At 41.5% G+C, this 13,853-nt stretch overlaps 1 protein-coding gene and 1 long non-coding RNA gene across 9 annotated transcripts; one reads left to right on the forward strand and one right to left on the reverse strand.

Annotated features, from left to right (window-relative positions):
• Nucleotides 1-65: 65 nt before the first annotated feature.
• Nucleotides 66-12,702, reverse strand: cfap276 (cilia and flagella associated protein 276). Of its 8 annotated transcripts, XM_066703446.1 has the most exons (10): nt 10,991-11,108; nt 10,473-10,585; nt 9,989-10,083; nt 5,243-5,355; nt 2,787-2,976; nt 2,022-2,242; nt 1,664-1,780; nt 1,075-1,190; nt 611-729; nt 66-306 (listed from the first exon to the last, which is right to left on the reverse strand). In XM_066703446.1, exons 6-10 carry the CDS (start codon nt 2,100-2,102, stop codon nt 236-238), a joined length of 504 nt encoding a protein of 167 aa, XP_066559543.1. In that variant the 5' UTR covers nt 2,103-2,242; nt 2,787-2,976; nt 5,243-5,355; nt 9,989-10,083; nt 10,473-10,585; nt 10,991-11,108; the 3' UTR covers nt 66-235. The 8 variants fall into 8 exon arrangements, 7 of the variants coding, with proteins under 7 accessions (XP_066559543.1, XP_066559546.1, XP_066559544.1 ...); XM_066703449.1 differs by lacking the exons at nt 9,989-10,083; nt 10,473-10,585; nt 10,991-11,108 and adding exons at nt 5,761-5,777; nt 5,888-6,219; XM_066703447.1 differs by lacking the exons at nt 9,989-10,083; nt 10,473-10,585; nt 10,991-11,108 and adding an exon at nt 5,888-6,219.
• LOC136749299 (uncharacterized) lies at nt 3,999-11,514 on the forward strand. Its single transcript, XR_010816730.1, has 3 exons — nt 3,999-4,088; nt 5,673-5,800; nt 10,903-11,514. It is a non-coding gene; the product is annotated as an uncharacterized LOC136749299 (long non-coding RNA).
• Nucleotides 12,703-13,853: the final 1,151 nt, after the last annotated feature.

Consider the following 13,853-nt stretch of genomic DNA (forward strand, 5'->3'; position numbering starts at 1 on the left):
ATTTTAGTTTTTCTATAGTCGCCCCCCTCTTCCCACCCCAGTGATTCAATAGTAACACCAAGTAGTGTATTCTAAACAAGTTTAATAGCTGAAGTGTTCAAACCTGCATGTTTTACAGAAAGGTTGAGGAACAAACACCCATGGCATGCACCATGATGAGTGAGCGCAGTGCTGTCTGTGACCAAGGTCCAGCAGGGTGAGGAGGCGTTTGGACTGCCGGGACTCCTCTGTGCTTTTAAGTGGAGTAGAAACCTCCGTCGTGCTTCCTGGAGTAGCCCCTGTTAGTTGATGCGTTGTGATGGCTCTCTGGAGAGACATGGGGAGACTTAAGAATGGTACATGCCTCGCACTATTCACACCATTAAACATCAGTACATCCCATCTGGAATCAGTACTTCTGTGTGTCAAAGAGGACTGGTTTAGTACAGAATGAGTGTTTTCCAGTCCCTGTACTTACTGATGTTTTATTATTACTTTCCTGCATCTCGTAGCATGCGTTCATAGTAACGGAGTACCTTTTAACTATTATTCACATGAGGTCAGAGCATCTACTGTTGAATATAACATTTGCAAAACCATTTATTTCGGTCACGTCTTTCCACTCTCTCACCTATGGTTCCCTCGATGCTGTAAATGGACGCTTTCTCAGCGCTGACCCACACTCTGTTGGGGTTTTTCCGAAGGTCGTTCTGTGGAGGGTCTTCCTTCACACGGTTCTTCAAAATCCTCCTGGAACAAGTAGTTGTGTGGGTTGTGTTAATAAACACACTAAAAATGGCACAATCCAGGGGATGACTATCTTTTATTAAAGGTAGGATGTGAAAAGATATGAAAGATAATGCTGTTTTCACCCCCTTCACCTCTGTGTGGCAGCACTAAACATCGTTGAGATACAATGTCATGCTTTGACGTCAGTAGAATTGTGTGTAAGCTCTAGAAAGCAGGACAAACTTGTGCAAGAGGGTTGCTAATGTCCATGTCTGAATCAGCAGGCCTAGGCGTGGCTGTTTATCTGTTCATGTCTGTATATTATACACACAATTATTTCTGCTGATTAACGGTCTGTAATCTCACCCATTGTCCTCAGTAAAGGTTTCTCGTTGGTACAGGGTCTCATTCTTAGGCTTCAGGAACTCCTGGTGGTGGTTATAGGTGGACTTCAGATTAAAATCCAGGCTGTCCTCAGGGGCCTTGACACAAATAGCAAATGTACCAAAACTGTCTATTAAGTCCATCATTAAGGAGGGAAACAAGGGATTGAGTTAGTTCACAATTTGCAAATGCATAAAGTTCCAGGATTGACAAACTCCGTAAACATGGGCAGCCATTGCATTGATGTATAAAATCCTTGTTTTTAAACTTTTTTTCTTTTTGTTCTCCTGACCAGATGCCTTTATCCAAGTGCAGTTACAGTTAGTAAAATGAGCCAATAAGTGCACACAATACAGTGTCCTAGGTATGCTGAAGGCAGGGGAAGACAGGAGAAGTTGCAGTAACAGAAGTGCAAACGATACAAGTGTGCTGAGCAGCCCAGGGGTTTACACTGGTGTATTACACAGACAGTCTGATATTTCTGTGCTTCACACCCAGCAGGAACAGGAGCAGTTCAGAGTTGCTTTGTCTTTCTGTCAGTCGGGGGTGAGGTGTAGGTCTGTATCTGTACCTCGGGGTCAAAGTGCAGGACCTCTCTCCTGCTGCTGGACAGCGTGGCTCCGGCGCTCAGGCGGCTCCAGGGGTCGTCGTTCTGCGCCAGATGGGTGGGCTTTGAATATCGCGATATCTGAAGCAAACGATGCAACAGTTACAAACGACTTCACCAAGGTATTCATAAATACACATGATTAGTTATGGCCACAAGATATTCGTCATCCTTATTGTTGATCCCATACACGCAATGAGACATTTGCTAAATCAAAATCTACAACATAAAAATGTCTTGTGCACAATTGGATTCAACTGCATATGTTGCCCGTATAAACTACACAGCTGCATATGCTTGTATGGACGCAGGCTCTGCTAACCTGGCATCTCTTGCTGTCTCCGAGGAAAGTGTCGTCGTTTTCATATCTCGGGGAGGGGAAGGGGTCCCTGGACCGAGGCATGGCCGAGGATGTTCAGTTGAACCCCGTGGGAAGCGCAGCTGTGGGACTGCAGGCTGCTGCGGCTCCGGGCTGTTTACGGTCCTCGCCGGGTTGCCAGGGTGCCGGGACGCGGGCTGTGAGTAACCCCACACCGCCCCCTGCTGTCACCAGAGCAAGAGACCCGAAAGACACAGCGAAGACACTTATGCAATGTTTTGACTATGTTTTTGAACCACATTTTATTTTAAAATGGATTTACCACACCTTTACCCTGCTTTTACTATGTTGATACCATGATGTTAGCATTATTTGTATACTTTACCATGTGATTACCATGCTACACCACACTACGCCTTACTGTATTCTCCCACAGTGCCACATCTATTTATCTGAATTATTATTATTATTATTATTATTATTATTATTATTATTATTATTATTATTACATATACGTATACTAATTGGCATACGATCATGAGCATGACTGTTATGATATCATATGCACAGGGAGAATACCAGTTTCTATTAATTTTGCTTAATTGAATACACAGAAAAACAACTAAAGAAGGCTTTATTTAGCGCTTTCTTTTCAACGTGCAATCACCTGCTGGAGCGTGTCTACAAAGATCAATACAATCAATCCAGTTTTCTCCAAGATTAAAAATAATGGGTGACAGACAAGTTCCCAAAAATCTCGACACTTACCGATGTGATATTTCATTGAATGAAAATAATATTTTTGGTCGAAACGAATGCCCTGACACGAGACGACTGTCGGCTTCTTTGATTGTCCCTCAGTGTTCCAGAATCCATTGTTTTTCTTCAGTGACGTTCTGAACACGCAGTGTTTGAATCAGCACGACTGACACAGCGGCACTTCTCGAGTTTTCACCAGCTAAGTGGAAACACAATTTTTCTCTGATTTAGGATTGTTTACACTTTAGTTACTGTAACTATCGAATTGTTCACCTTCGTGCTGAACAGCAGCTCGTTTGTGATTTGTTTTTAATCTTGTCTATCAGACAATTGTAGGTAGCTAAGCTAACGTTACTCTGAAACACGCGGTTACATGGAGCAAACTTGGTCATTCTGAATTAAATTATCCCAGTTATTAATTTGTCCTCATTATGATTGAAGAGAAAAGAATGCTTAGACAGACACTAATCTTAAATGTCAGCCTATTTGCATGTTGTATGTTTGCACTCTGCAAAGAAATGTTTTAACAACTTTTTTTTTGTTATTGTTGCCTAAACCATATCTTCCTTATTTTATCACTGTGAGATCTAGGAACATTACAAACACATTTAAAATATATATAATTACTGTCAAAGATTCGGGAAATGTAAAATTACACTATATTGCATAAGGAACGCAGATGTGATGTCTCTGCATGTTTGTTCAGCTAGGTCTAGCTGGGTCTATATATATATATATATATATATATATATATATAATGTGTGTGTGTGTGTGTGTGTGTGTGTATTCTTTTTTAAGCAACACCCCCCCAACCCCACAGCCCCCCCATTAGGGGACCCCCCATAAACTCTAACCCATCTAACCCCATTCCAACACTGATTGAGAGGTATGCACATAATCCAGTAACATCGATGGAGTATTTCTTTGGCACCTATGAAGATTAATAGGCTAGCTGGACGCAAGAGGTTAAACCGTAACCGTACATTATCAAAGCTTTTAATTCCGTTTATTATTGAAGCTACTGTATATAAATCATTTCCCAAACGCTGCGTTGTGACTGCATGTTAACTTTGGCTACAGCGCTTTCAGTAGCGGGGTGTATTCCCACCCAAAATGGCGGATTGAAATGTCACTCAGCTGCGCAGTAGAGACGGGCACGGGAGCGGTCTATTATCTTACGCCTACAGGTGCACGTCACTCCCCTCACCTGTACGGACTCATGCCCTTCTCCTCTCCAGACACTTCTTCGTGTTGCTCCTGTTTGCTCCAGGGGTGACAGCACAGCAGAGGCAGTTGCCAATGTGTAAGGAGGTAAGATTGGACCTTCTGAGTTATATTGAGATGGATAAACATGAGTCCCAGCGAGCTACACGTTCAGAGCATTTCGTATGGGAAATGTTGTCCAATCCTACTTGCGTTTTGAGATACACATATAAGGAGTACCTCGTAACTTAAGTTTATTTATTTAAACATGGTCTGCACCTAACAAATCTAGATCACAGAACACACTGAATATACCATAACATAACATATAACATTTGAAGTTAAAGATGATTTCCCATTTTGTCGTTCAGACTTCCTTAATTTGGCTAATAGTATAATGACGCTTCTTTGCCTTTTAAAATAGTAATAATTTAATTAATTTGTTTCTCGTGTGATTAAACATTTGGTGCACAACAACAAGGCTGTTAGTAATAGGAGACGGCCTTTCGGGAAATATTCAAGAAATACGGTAGTGGTGCAAATCCCGAGCAGGTGTGCATGCTCAGACACCCACAGCCTGGCTTTCAGAGAGTGCGTTTTCAAGGCTGACATAATAGGAATCTGGGCAAACTGGCATAGAGCAAGGAGTGATACAGGTGTAGTACGATATGTTGTGACCAAATGCAGGTTGTTCACAACACCTTTTCTTTGGGAGTTTTATTGAACTCTAAATTATTAATCACTGAATACACATGGACATTTTGTCTAATTAAAATCAGTATTTTTGCTGTAGTTATTAGACATTCCTATGAGCCAACCAGATGAACCTGGACAGTTCTATTGGGGATTATGGGGATTGGGGATTCTATTGGGGGTAATGTGCGTTCACACAGAGGAACAGGTTCAAATGTTTGATTAGTTATTTTCTGTAGTAAACCCTCTATTTCTGTCCATGATTCAATAGGAAATCACCAAATAGTTGATTCTAAGCAAGTTTAATAGTGTAAGTGTTTGAACCTGCAAGTTGACAGAAACTGTTTGAGAAACAAACTCACATCGCATGCACAATAATGAGACAGCAGCGATGTTTGTGATTTTAAAACTTCAATTTTTTTAATAATAACTAATAACTAATCAAAATGAACAAAAAACAAGTCTAACAAAAGGATGCATTTTAAAATAAAACAATCAATGCATATGACGATATCAGAAAACAAATCACATCCACCAAAAGAACAAAGAGAAAAGGAATAATCAAATGCCTTTTAAAATGCTGTTTGGACTGCTGGGACTCCTCTGTGGTGTTAAGTGCAGTAGAATCCTCCATCGTGCTTCCTGGAGTAGCCCCTGTTAGTAAGTGCGCTGTGGGGACCCTCTGGAGAGACAAAAGGAGACTTCACATCACAATGGTCACCTCAATACACAGTCAGTACATAGGTGTGTGAAAGAGGAATGGGTTAGTACAGAATGAGACACATTTTCAAGTCCCTGCATTTACTGAGGTGTTATTACGGCTTTGCTGCATCTCATAGCAGGCGTTCATAGTAACTGAGTACCTTTAACTATTATTAACATGAGGTCAGAGCATCTACTGTTAAATATAACATAGAGTAGCAAAACATGGATTTGTCACATGTTATCTTGCATTTCTTCATTGGAGCTTTTGTGCATTTGAATATGTTTCCATTACAGGAGCTCTCACAGCGGCAGATCACAAACTGGCCCGGTGACTGGTCCTGCACTCCACAAAGCAGCCCGTCACGTCTCTCCGCTCTCTCACCTATGGTTCCCTTGATCCTGTGAATGGAGATTCTCTCTGGGTATTGAAGCATGCTGATCTGCCTGTTCATGTCTGTATATTATACAACCCTGTTATAATTCTGCTCATTAACGGTCTGTATTCTCACCCATGTCAAGTTTTCTCTGCGGTATAGGGTCTCATTCTTAGGCTTCAGAAACTCCTGGTGGTGGATATAGGTGGACATCAGTCCAGGCTGTCCTCTATGGGGTGCCTTTTGTGTCAGATTTCATGCATGAAAGCAATATTTGTGCAGCAATACATATGTTGTGCCACAAAATAAACAATATATGTAATCAATTTTGTGAACAAAATGATGAAAGAGAGTTTTCATTACGTCCACAAAATGGCAACTTTTACATTATGTGCACGAAACGGTAATTTTGTGGGACGAAATGCATTGTCATGGGATGAAATGTCATTTCATGGGTCACGACTCGATTTGTGACATGAGGCATATTAGCGAATCTGATGAGTTATGGTGCATACGAGTTGAAATTGTAAACATGCCTATTGTTTAAATCACCATTTCAAACACTGTCAATAACTCCCAATGCAGCAGACCAGCCAATATTAAATTAATCAGATTTAAATATCTGGAGTTGATAATCAATCAGGGTCATTGTATAGAGGAGACTAAAGCCACTACACGTTAGATACACCGATCAGCCATAACATTATGACCACTGACAGGTGAAGTGAATTACACTGATAATCTTGTTATCATGGCATCTGTCAGTGAGTGGGATATATTAGGCAGCAAGTGAACATTTTGTCCTCAAAGTTGATGTGTTAGAAGCAGGAAAAATGGGCAGCGTAAGGATCTGAGCGACTTTGACAAGGGCCAAATTGTGATGGCTAGACGACTGGGTCAGTGCATCTCCAAAACTGCAGCTCTTGTGGGGTGTTCCCAGTCTGCAGTGGTCAGTACCTATCAAAAGCGGTCCAAGGAAGGAAAAGCGTTAAACTGGCGACAGGGTCATGGGCGGCCAAGGCTCATTGATGCACGTGGGGAGCGAAGGCTGGCCCGTGTGGTCCGATCCAACAGACGAGCTACTGTAGCTCAAATTGCTGAAAAGGTTAATGCTGGTTCTGATAAAAAGGTGTCAGAACACACGGTGCATTGCAGTTTGTTGCGTATGGGGCTGCGTAGCCGCAGACCAGTCAGGGTGCCCATGCTGACCCCTGTCCACTGCCGAAAGCGCCTACAATGGGCACGTGAGCATCAGAACTGGACCACGGAGCAATGGAGGAAGGTGGCCTGGTCTGATGAATCACGAGTTCAAGGTGTTGACTTGGCCTCCAAATTCCCCAGATCACAATCCAATCAAGCATCTGTGGGATGTGCTGGACAAACAAGTCCGATCCATGGAGGCCCCACCTCACAACTTACAGGACTTAAAGGATCTGCTGCTAACGTCTTGGTGCCAGATACCACAGCACACCTTCAGAGGTCTAGTGGAGTCCATTCCTCGACGGGTCAGGGCTGTTTTGGCGGCAAAATATTAAGCAGGTGTTCATAAATGTTATGGCTGATCGTTGCAGTTGCATGAAGGCATAGGTTTAATTTCAGGACGCAATGCTTCTTTAAATAGGTCAAACCCCCCCCCATATTTTTTACAGACGCGATATTTCACAACGAATGCCCCCCCCACACACACACACACACACTTCTGAAATGTAAGTTAAGCCACTTCATTAATGCCTTCTGGGTTCTCGTCAAAATATATATGGATAATTATGCAAAGTGGTTAGATCGAATGACTTCCAAAATCTGGATTTACTCTATCTAACCTCCAGGGCAGGTATGTTGTGGCCAGGTTTAGTGATGTCACAGTTCAGGGCTTCCACTTGAACGTCTGGTATCACACGCGGCTAAATGGTGTAAAACATGGTACATCAGATAAAAACATACGTGTTGTATCAAATGGCACTCTATGACTCCGGGGGAAGAACTACTGTAGTTGTAGTACGATCTTGCCTATTATCTAATTGATGCCCATCTAGTGCTCCACACAGGAGACTAGAAGATCACTGCCTGTAATTCGTTCCATCCCATTAGCTGAGGTCCATCACTGCTGCTCATCTCCCCGCCCGAGGGGGCAGGGACATTCATTGTGAAAGATCGCGTCTATAAAAAAGACAGTGGGTAGGACATGCCCACCTTGTTCCCTCCATTAATTACGCCCACGCCTTCATGCAGCTCTGGGGTGCCAAAGAGGCCATAATACATCGGATTGCATAAGTACTATATTGGTAAGCAACTTAGCATGCATAGTATCACAGTTTGTGTGTGTACTATATCGGTTTGCGTGTGTACTATGTTGGTTTGTGTGTGTACCATATCGGTTGTTCACGTGACTCAAGTGGGTGGGGCAGGATTAGGGATGAAGGGAAATCAAGACGGTAGCAGCAGTGCAAGGTTTGTCCTCAAGCATCACATCACTGAATGACTAAACCATGTCATCTGAGCAAGAGGGTACAGATGACTGTCTAAGTATTGATCACACCGTGCTAATGGTTGACACTTATGGGGCGCCTTTTAGGACAGACATAATTATGTACAAGAAAGCGCTTTTGTGCATCAGTATGCATTTTGTCCCACAAAATGACCATTTCATGCACATAATGAGTTTGTCCTTATTTCATGCTTAGCAATTTTGTGGAAAAAAGTAAAGTACTTTGCCTTCTGTGGACGGAATGAACACCCGAGTGCATTAAGTCCACAAAATGATGTAAGGAAAAATATATTCCGTGCACAAAATTTAGTGGATGAAATGAAAACCCTGTTTTCATCATTTCGTTAAAAAAACGAATTACAGATATTGATCATTTTGTGTCACAAATTGTGTATTGCTGGACAACAGCGGTTTCATGCATGAAATTATGTCTGACACCAAAAAGGCGCCCCATTAGTGTGAACCATGGACACGGTGTGATCATTAGTTCAACAGTCATCTGTATTGTCCTGCTCAGTCATTCAATAATGTGTAGCTTGAGGACAAACTTTGCACTGCTGCTTCCACCTTGATTTATTTTTGTCCCTCTAGTCCTGCCCCGCCCAGTTCATGTGAACAACCAGTATGGTATGCACACAAACCAGTATAGTATGCACACAAACCAGTATAGTATGCATGCGAAATTATGAACCAGTATATGCACGCAATCCAATGTTTTTTGGCCAACTATGTTGTCTAATATTTAGTGGATTTAGTTTCCTCTATACAAAGACATTCAAGACCCTGACTGATTATCAGCTCCAGATATTTAAATCTGATTTATTTAATATTGGATAGTTTTAAATTTGGCCGCTCTGCTACATTAGGAGTTATTGACAGTGTTTGAAATGGCGATTTAAACACCGGACATTTACAATTTCAACTCGTATGCGCCATCACTCTCATCAGATTCGCCAATATGCCTCGTGTCACGATGATGTCACAAATCCACTCATGAAATTACATTTCGTCACACGATTTTCTGCACTTAATTCACATTACATGCACATAACGAGTTCTACAAAATACATATAAGGAAAAATACATTCCGTGCACAAAATGTAAAAGTAACATTTCATGCACAGAATCATGTATGACACAAACGGCACCCCACAGTCCTCAGGGGCCTTGAGAAGAATGGCAGAAGTACAGTGAACAAACTCAGGCTAGAAAGTCCATTAAGAAGGAGGGGGACATAGGTTTGATTTTGTTTACAATTTGTAAATGCATAAGCTTCCAGGATTAACACTCTTCCTAAATGTGGGCATCAATTGAATTTAGTGTAAAATCCCTGTTTTAAAACTAATTTAATTCTGAACATTTTAGGGCAATTTACAGTTTAAACAAACATATATTAAAAGCATTACAATGGTGAAGTAACACAATCAGTAACCATACTAGTACAATGAGCCAATAAGTGCAGATATAATGCAGCTAAATCCTAGATATGTGCTAAAGGGAGGGGATTGCATAGGAGAGATTGCAACAGCACAATAGAATTGCTAAAAATGCACAAGTGGGCAGGAGCATAAGGAACAGGTTAATGAAGTGCAAAATAAGTGTGCTGAGCAGCCCAGGAGCTTAGGCTGCTGGTGTATTACACAGATAGTCTGATACTTATGTGATTTACATCCAGCAGGAAGCCGGAGCAGTTAAGAGTTACTTTGTCTTTCTATCAGTCGGGGAGTGAGGTGTAGGTTTGTATCATGTACCTCCATATCAAAGTGGAGGACAGCATTGCTCTAGTGTTCAGGTGATTCCAGGGATCGTTTTACGCCAGATGGTTGGGCTTTGAATCGTGCTGTATCTGTAAAGGAAATTATGCAACGGTAACAAATAACTTGTCACCAAGTTGTTCATAGTTATAAATGATTAGCTATAATCACAAGATATTCGTCCCTTATTTATTACAGGATATGTGGGTTTGAATACTCGTTATTTGGTAGTCTACATGTTTATAATATTTAAAACTTCCATATTTTAAAACTTGTGATTAAAATATTTTAAAATAAAATCCTAAAAAGCCTTTAAAACATTAAAATCCTAAAACTAATCAGATCAGAATCAGAACAAATAAAACAAGTCAAACAAAAGGAAACAAATGCATTTTAAAATAAAACAATCAATACATATGACGATATCAGAAAACAAATCACATCCACCAAAAGAACAAAGAGAAAAGGAATAATCAAATGCCTTTTAAAATGCTGTTTGGACTGCTGGGACTCCTCTGTGGTGTTAAGTGCAGTAGAATCCTCCATCGTGCTTCCTGGAGTAGCCCCTGTTAGTAAGTGCGCTGTGGGGACCCTCTGGAGAGACAAAAGGAGACTTCACATCACAATGGTCACCTCAATACACAGTCAGTACATAGGTGTGTGAAAGAGGAATGGGTTAGTACAGAATGAGACACATTTTCAAGTCCCTGCATTTACTGATGTGTTATTACGGCTTTGCTGCATCTCATAGCAGGCGTTCATAGTAACTGAGTACCTTTAACTATTATTAACATGAGGTCAGAGCATCTACTGTTAAATATAACATAGAGTAGCAAAACATGGATTTGTCACATGTTATCTTGCATCTCTTCATTGGAGCTTTTGTGCATTTGAATATGTTTCCATTACAGGAGCTCTCACAGCGGCAGATCACAAACTGGCCCGGTGACTGGTCCTGGACTCCACAAAGCAGCCCGTCACGTCTCTCCGCTCTCTCACCTATGGTTCCCTTGATCCTGTGAATGGACAGTCTCTCACCGCTGACACACATTCTGAATGGAATCTTCTCAGGGTTGTTCTGTGGAGGGTCTTCCTTCACATGGTTCGTCAAAATCCTCCTGGAAGAAGTAGTTGTGTGGGTTGTGTTAATAAACACAATTGTGTGATACAGGGGCTGAACACACTTGAATACATTCTTTACAAACTAGGATAAGAAGAAATATGAACAATAATGCTGTTTTCTCCCCCTTCACCTGTGTGTGGCAGCACTAAACATCCTTGAGATACAATGTCATGCTTTGAAATCAGTAGAATTGTGTGTAAGCTCTAGAAAGCAGGTAAAACTTGTGCAAGAGGGTTGCTAATGTCCATGTCTGAATCAGCAGGCCTAGGTGTGGCTGTTTATCGGGGTTGAAGCGTGCTGACCTGCCTGTTCATGTCTGCATATTATACACATTGTTTTAATTCTGCTGATTAATGGTCTGTATTCTCACCCATGGTCCTCATTAAAGGTTTCACTTTGGTACAGGGTCTCATTCTTGCTCTTCAGGAAGTCTTCATGTTGGTTATAGGTGGACTTCATCCTAAAGTCCAGGCTGTCTTGAGGGGCCTTGACAAAAACGTCAGAAGTACAGTGAACAAACTCAGACTATAAAGTCCATTAAGAAGGAGGGGGAATAGGTTTGATTTTGTTTACAATTTGTAAATGCATAAGCTTCCAGGATTAACACTCCTAAATGTGGGCATCATTTGAATGTTTGTGTAAAATCCCTGTTTTAAAACTTATTTAATTTTGAACATTTCAGGGCAATTAAACGTTTATACAAGCATAAAGCATTACAAAGGTGAAGTAACACAATCAGTAACCATACTAGTGAAATGAGCCAATAAGTGCAGATATAAGCAGCTAAATCCTAGATATGTGCTAAAGGGAGGGGAAGGCATACACAATAGAAGTGCTGCAAATACACAAGTGCGCAGGAGCATAAAGGAACAGGTTAATGAAGTGCAAAATAAGTGTGCTGAGCAGCCCAGGATCTTATGGTTAAGTGCATCGGGCTTAGTGCAGGAGCTATAGGTTGGTGTATTACAGCTACAGTCGGATATGTATGTGCTTTAAGAGTTGCTTTGTCTTTCTGTCAGTCGGGGGGTGAGGTGTAGGTTTGTCCCTGTTTAGGACCTCTTGCTTTTTGCTGGACTGCTTGGCTCCGGCGTTCAGGCGATTCCAGGGGTCGTCCTTCTGCGCCAGATGGGTGGGCTTTGAATCGTGCGGTATCTGTAAAGGAAACGATGCAACAGTTACAAACGACTCGTCACCAAGTTATTCATAGTTATAAATGATTAGTTATGGTCACACGATATTCGTCGTTCGTTGTGATCCCATATACGCAATGGGACATTTGATAAAACACCCTTGATATACAATTTGAAATAAACTTTAAAGAAATGTTTCCAAAAATATATGTATCTACAATATAATAATGTCTTGTGCACAACTGGATTCAACTGCAGATGTTGTTCTCCGTATAAACAGCACAGCTTGTGTGCTTGTATGGACGCATATATTCTTCCCCAAGAAAAAGCTCTATTTACGTGATATCTCTTGCTGTCTCCGAGGAAAGTGTCATCATTTTCAAATCTCGGGTAGGGGAAGGGGTCCCTGGACTGTGGCATGTGACTTGTGATTCTGATGTGTCTGCTGTCTGGGCTCCCTGTTTACGGTCTTCGGCGGGGTTGCTAGGACACGGTTTGTGAGTATAGAGTGCCAGCCGATGACGTCACAATCCCAAGCAGCTGTAGCGGCTGCATCAAACTAGTCGCCATTTTGGTAGGGAAGCTAATCGAGTTACAAGGCAGTATGACAAAATAACTGTACAATGCTGTGCGCAGGGTGATCAACCTGGCAGTAGTTCCAAAAAACAAAACACGAATACACATTTTAATATTAGCATTCATACAAAATAAAGAAATAAATATGTCAGTTTCAATATTGAAATCGGAACCATTTACCTGCACTTGTTTTAGGAGTATGCAGATTCCCAACCCTGCTACTGGAGGACCCCCTACTCCGCTGGTTTTTGTTCCAACCAAGCTCAATAAATATGGTTTCTCCTTTACAATGGAGAACTCAATCAATGTACTAGTTAACACATTCACTTTTAACTGTTCAGTTTCACTGTTTTGTGCAACTCCACAGCAGCAACATATCAGAATGATAAAAAAAAATTATGATGAGTGTCAGAGAATGAAACGCATACACAAACATCGCAGCAGCATGCACCTTTTTAAAATGTAACATCCACGTAACATTATATGGATCAGTAATACCGAGTCTCTCTAGTTTAGACATATATCGAATTATATCTGTTTGATCAAAGTGAACAGTACAATCACATGGCTGAAAATCAACTAAATACTGGTGGTGTTTGTCAAATCCCGGCATATCGTAACAACATATTGAACACTCTACCCTCATTACAACATTGAACAGATGAACAGATTTCAGTAACATCGAGGAATATGTCTTCCTGTTCGCAGCTAGGGAGATTAAATAGCTAGACGCAAGCGATTGAAGAGTAATGTAATAATAAATGATCGGAGCTTTATAAATCTTTTTTTTATTGAAGCCATATAAGTTAAATTCCGCAAACGATGCGAGTACATGTTACCTTCCAGGAGCGGGGTGTATTCCCACCCAAGATGGTGGATTGAAATGTCACGCAGCTGCGCAGTAGAGACAGGCACGGGAGCGGTCTATTCTCTTTCGCCTCCCTGTGCACTTCACGCCCCTCACCTGTGCGGACTCCTGATTCGGTACTTTCCGTCTCTGCCGAGTGACAGCGAAGAGCAGCAATTGCCGAGC

This window comes from Amia ocellicauda, chromosome 5 (genome assembly GCF_036373705.1).
Source record: "Amia ocellicauda isolate fAmiCal2 chromosome 5, fAmiCal2.hap1, whole genome shotgun sequence".
NCBI lineage: Eukaryota > Metazoa > Chordata > Actinopteri > Amiiformes > Amiidae > Amia > Amia ocellicauda.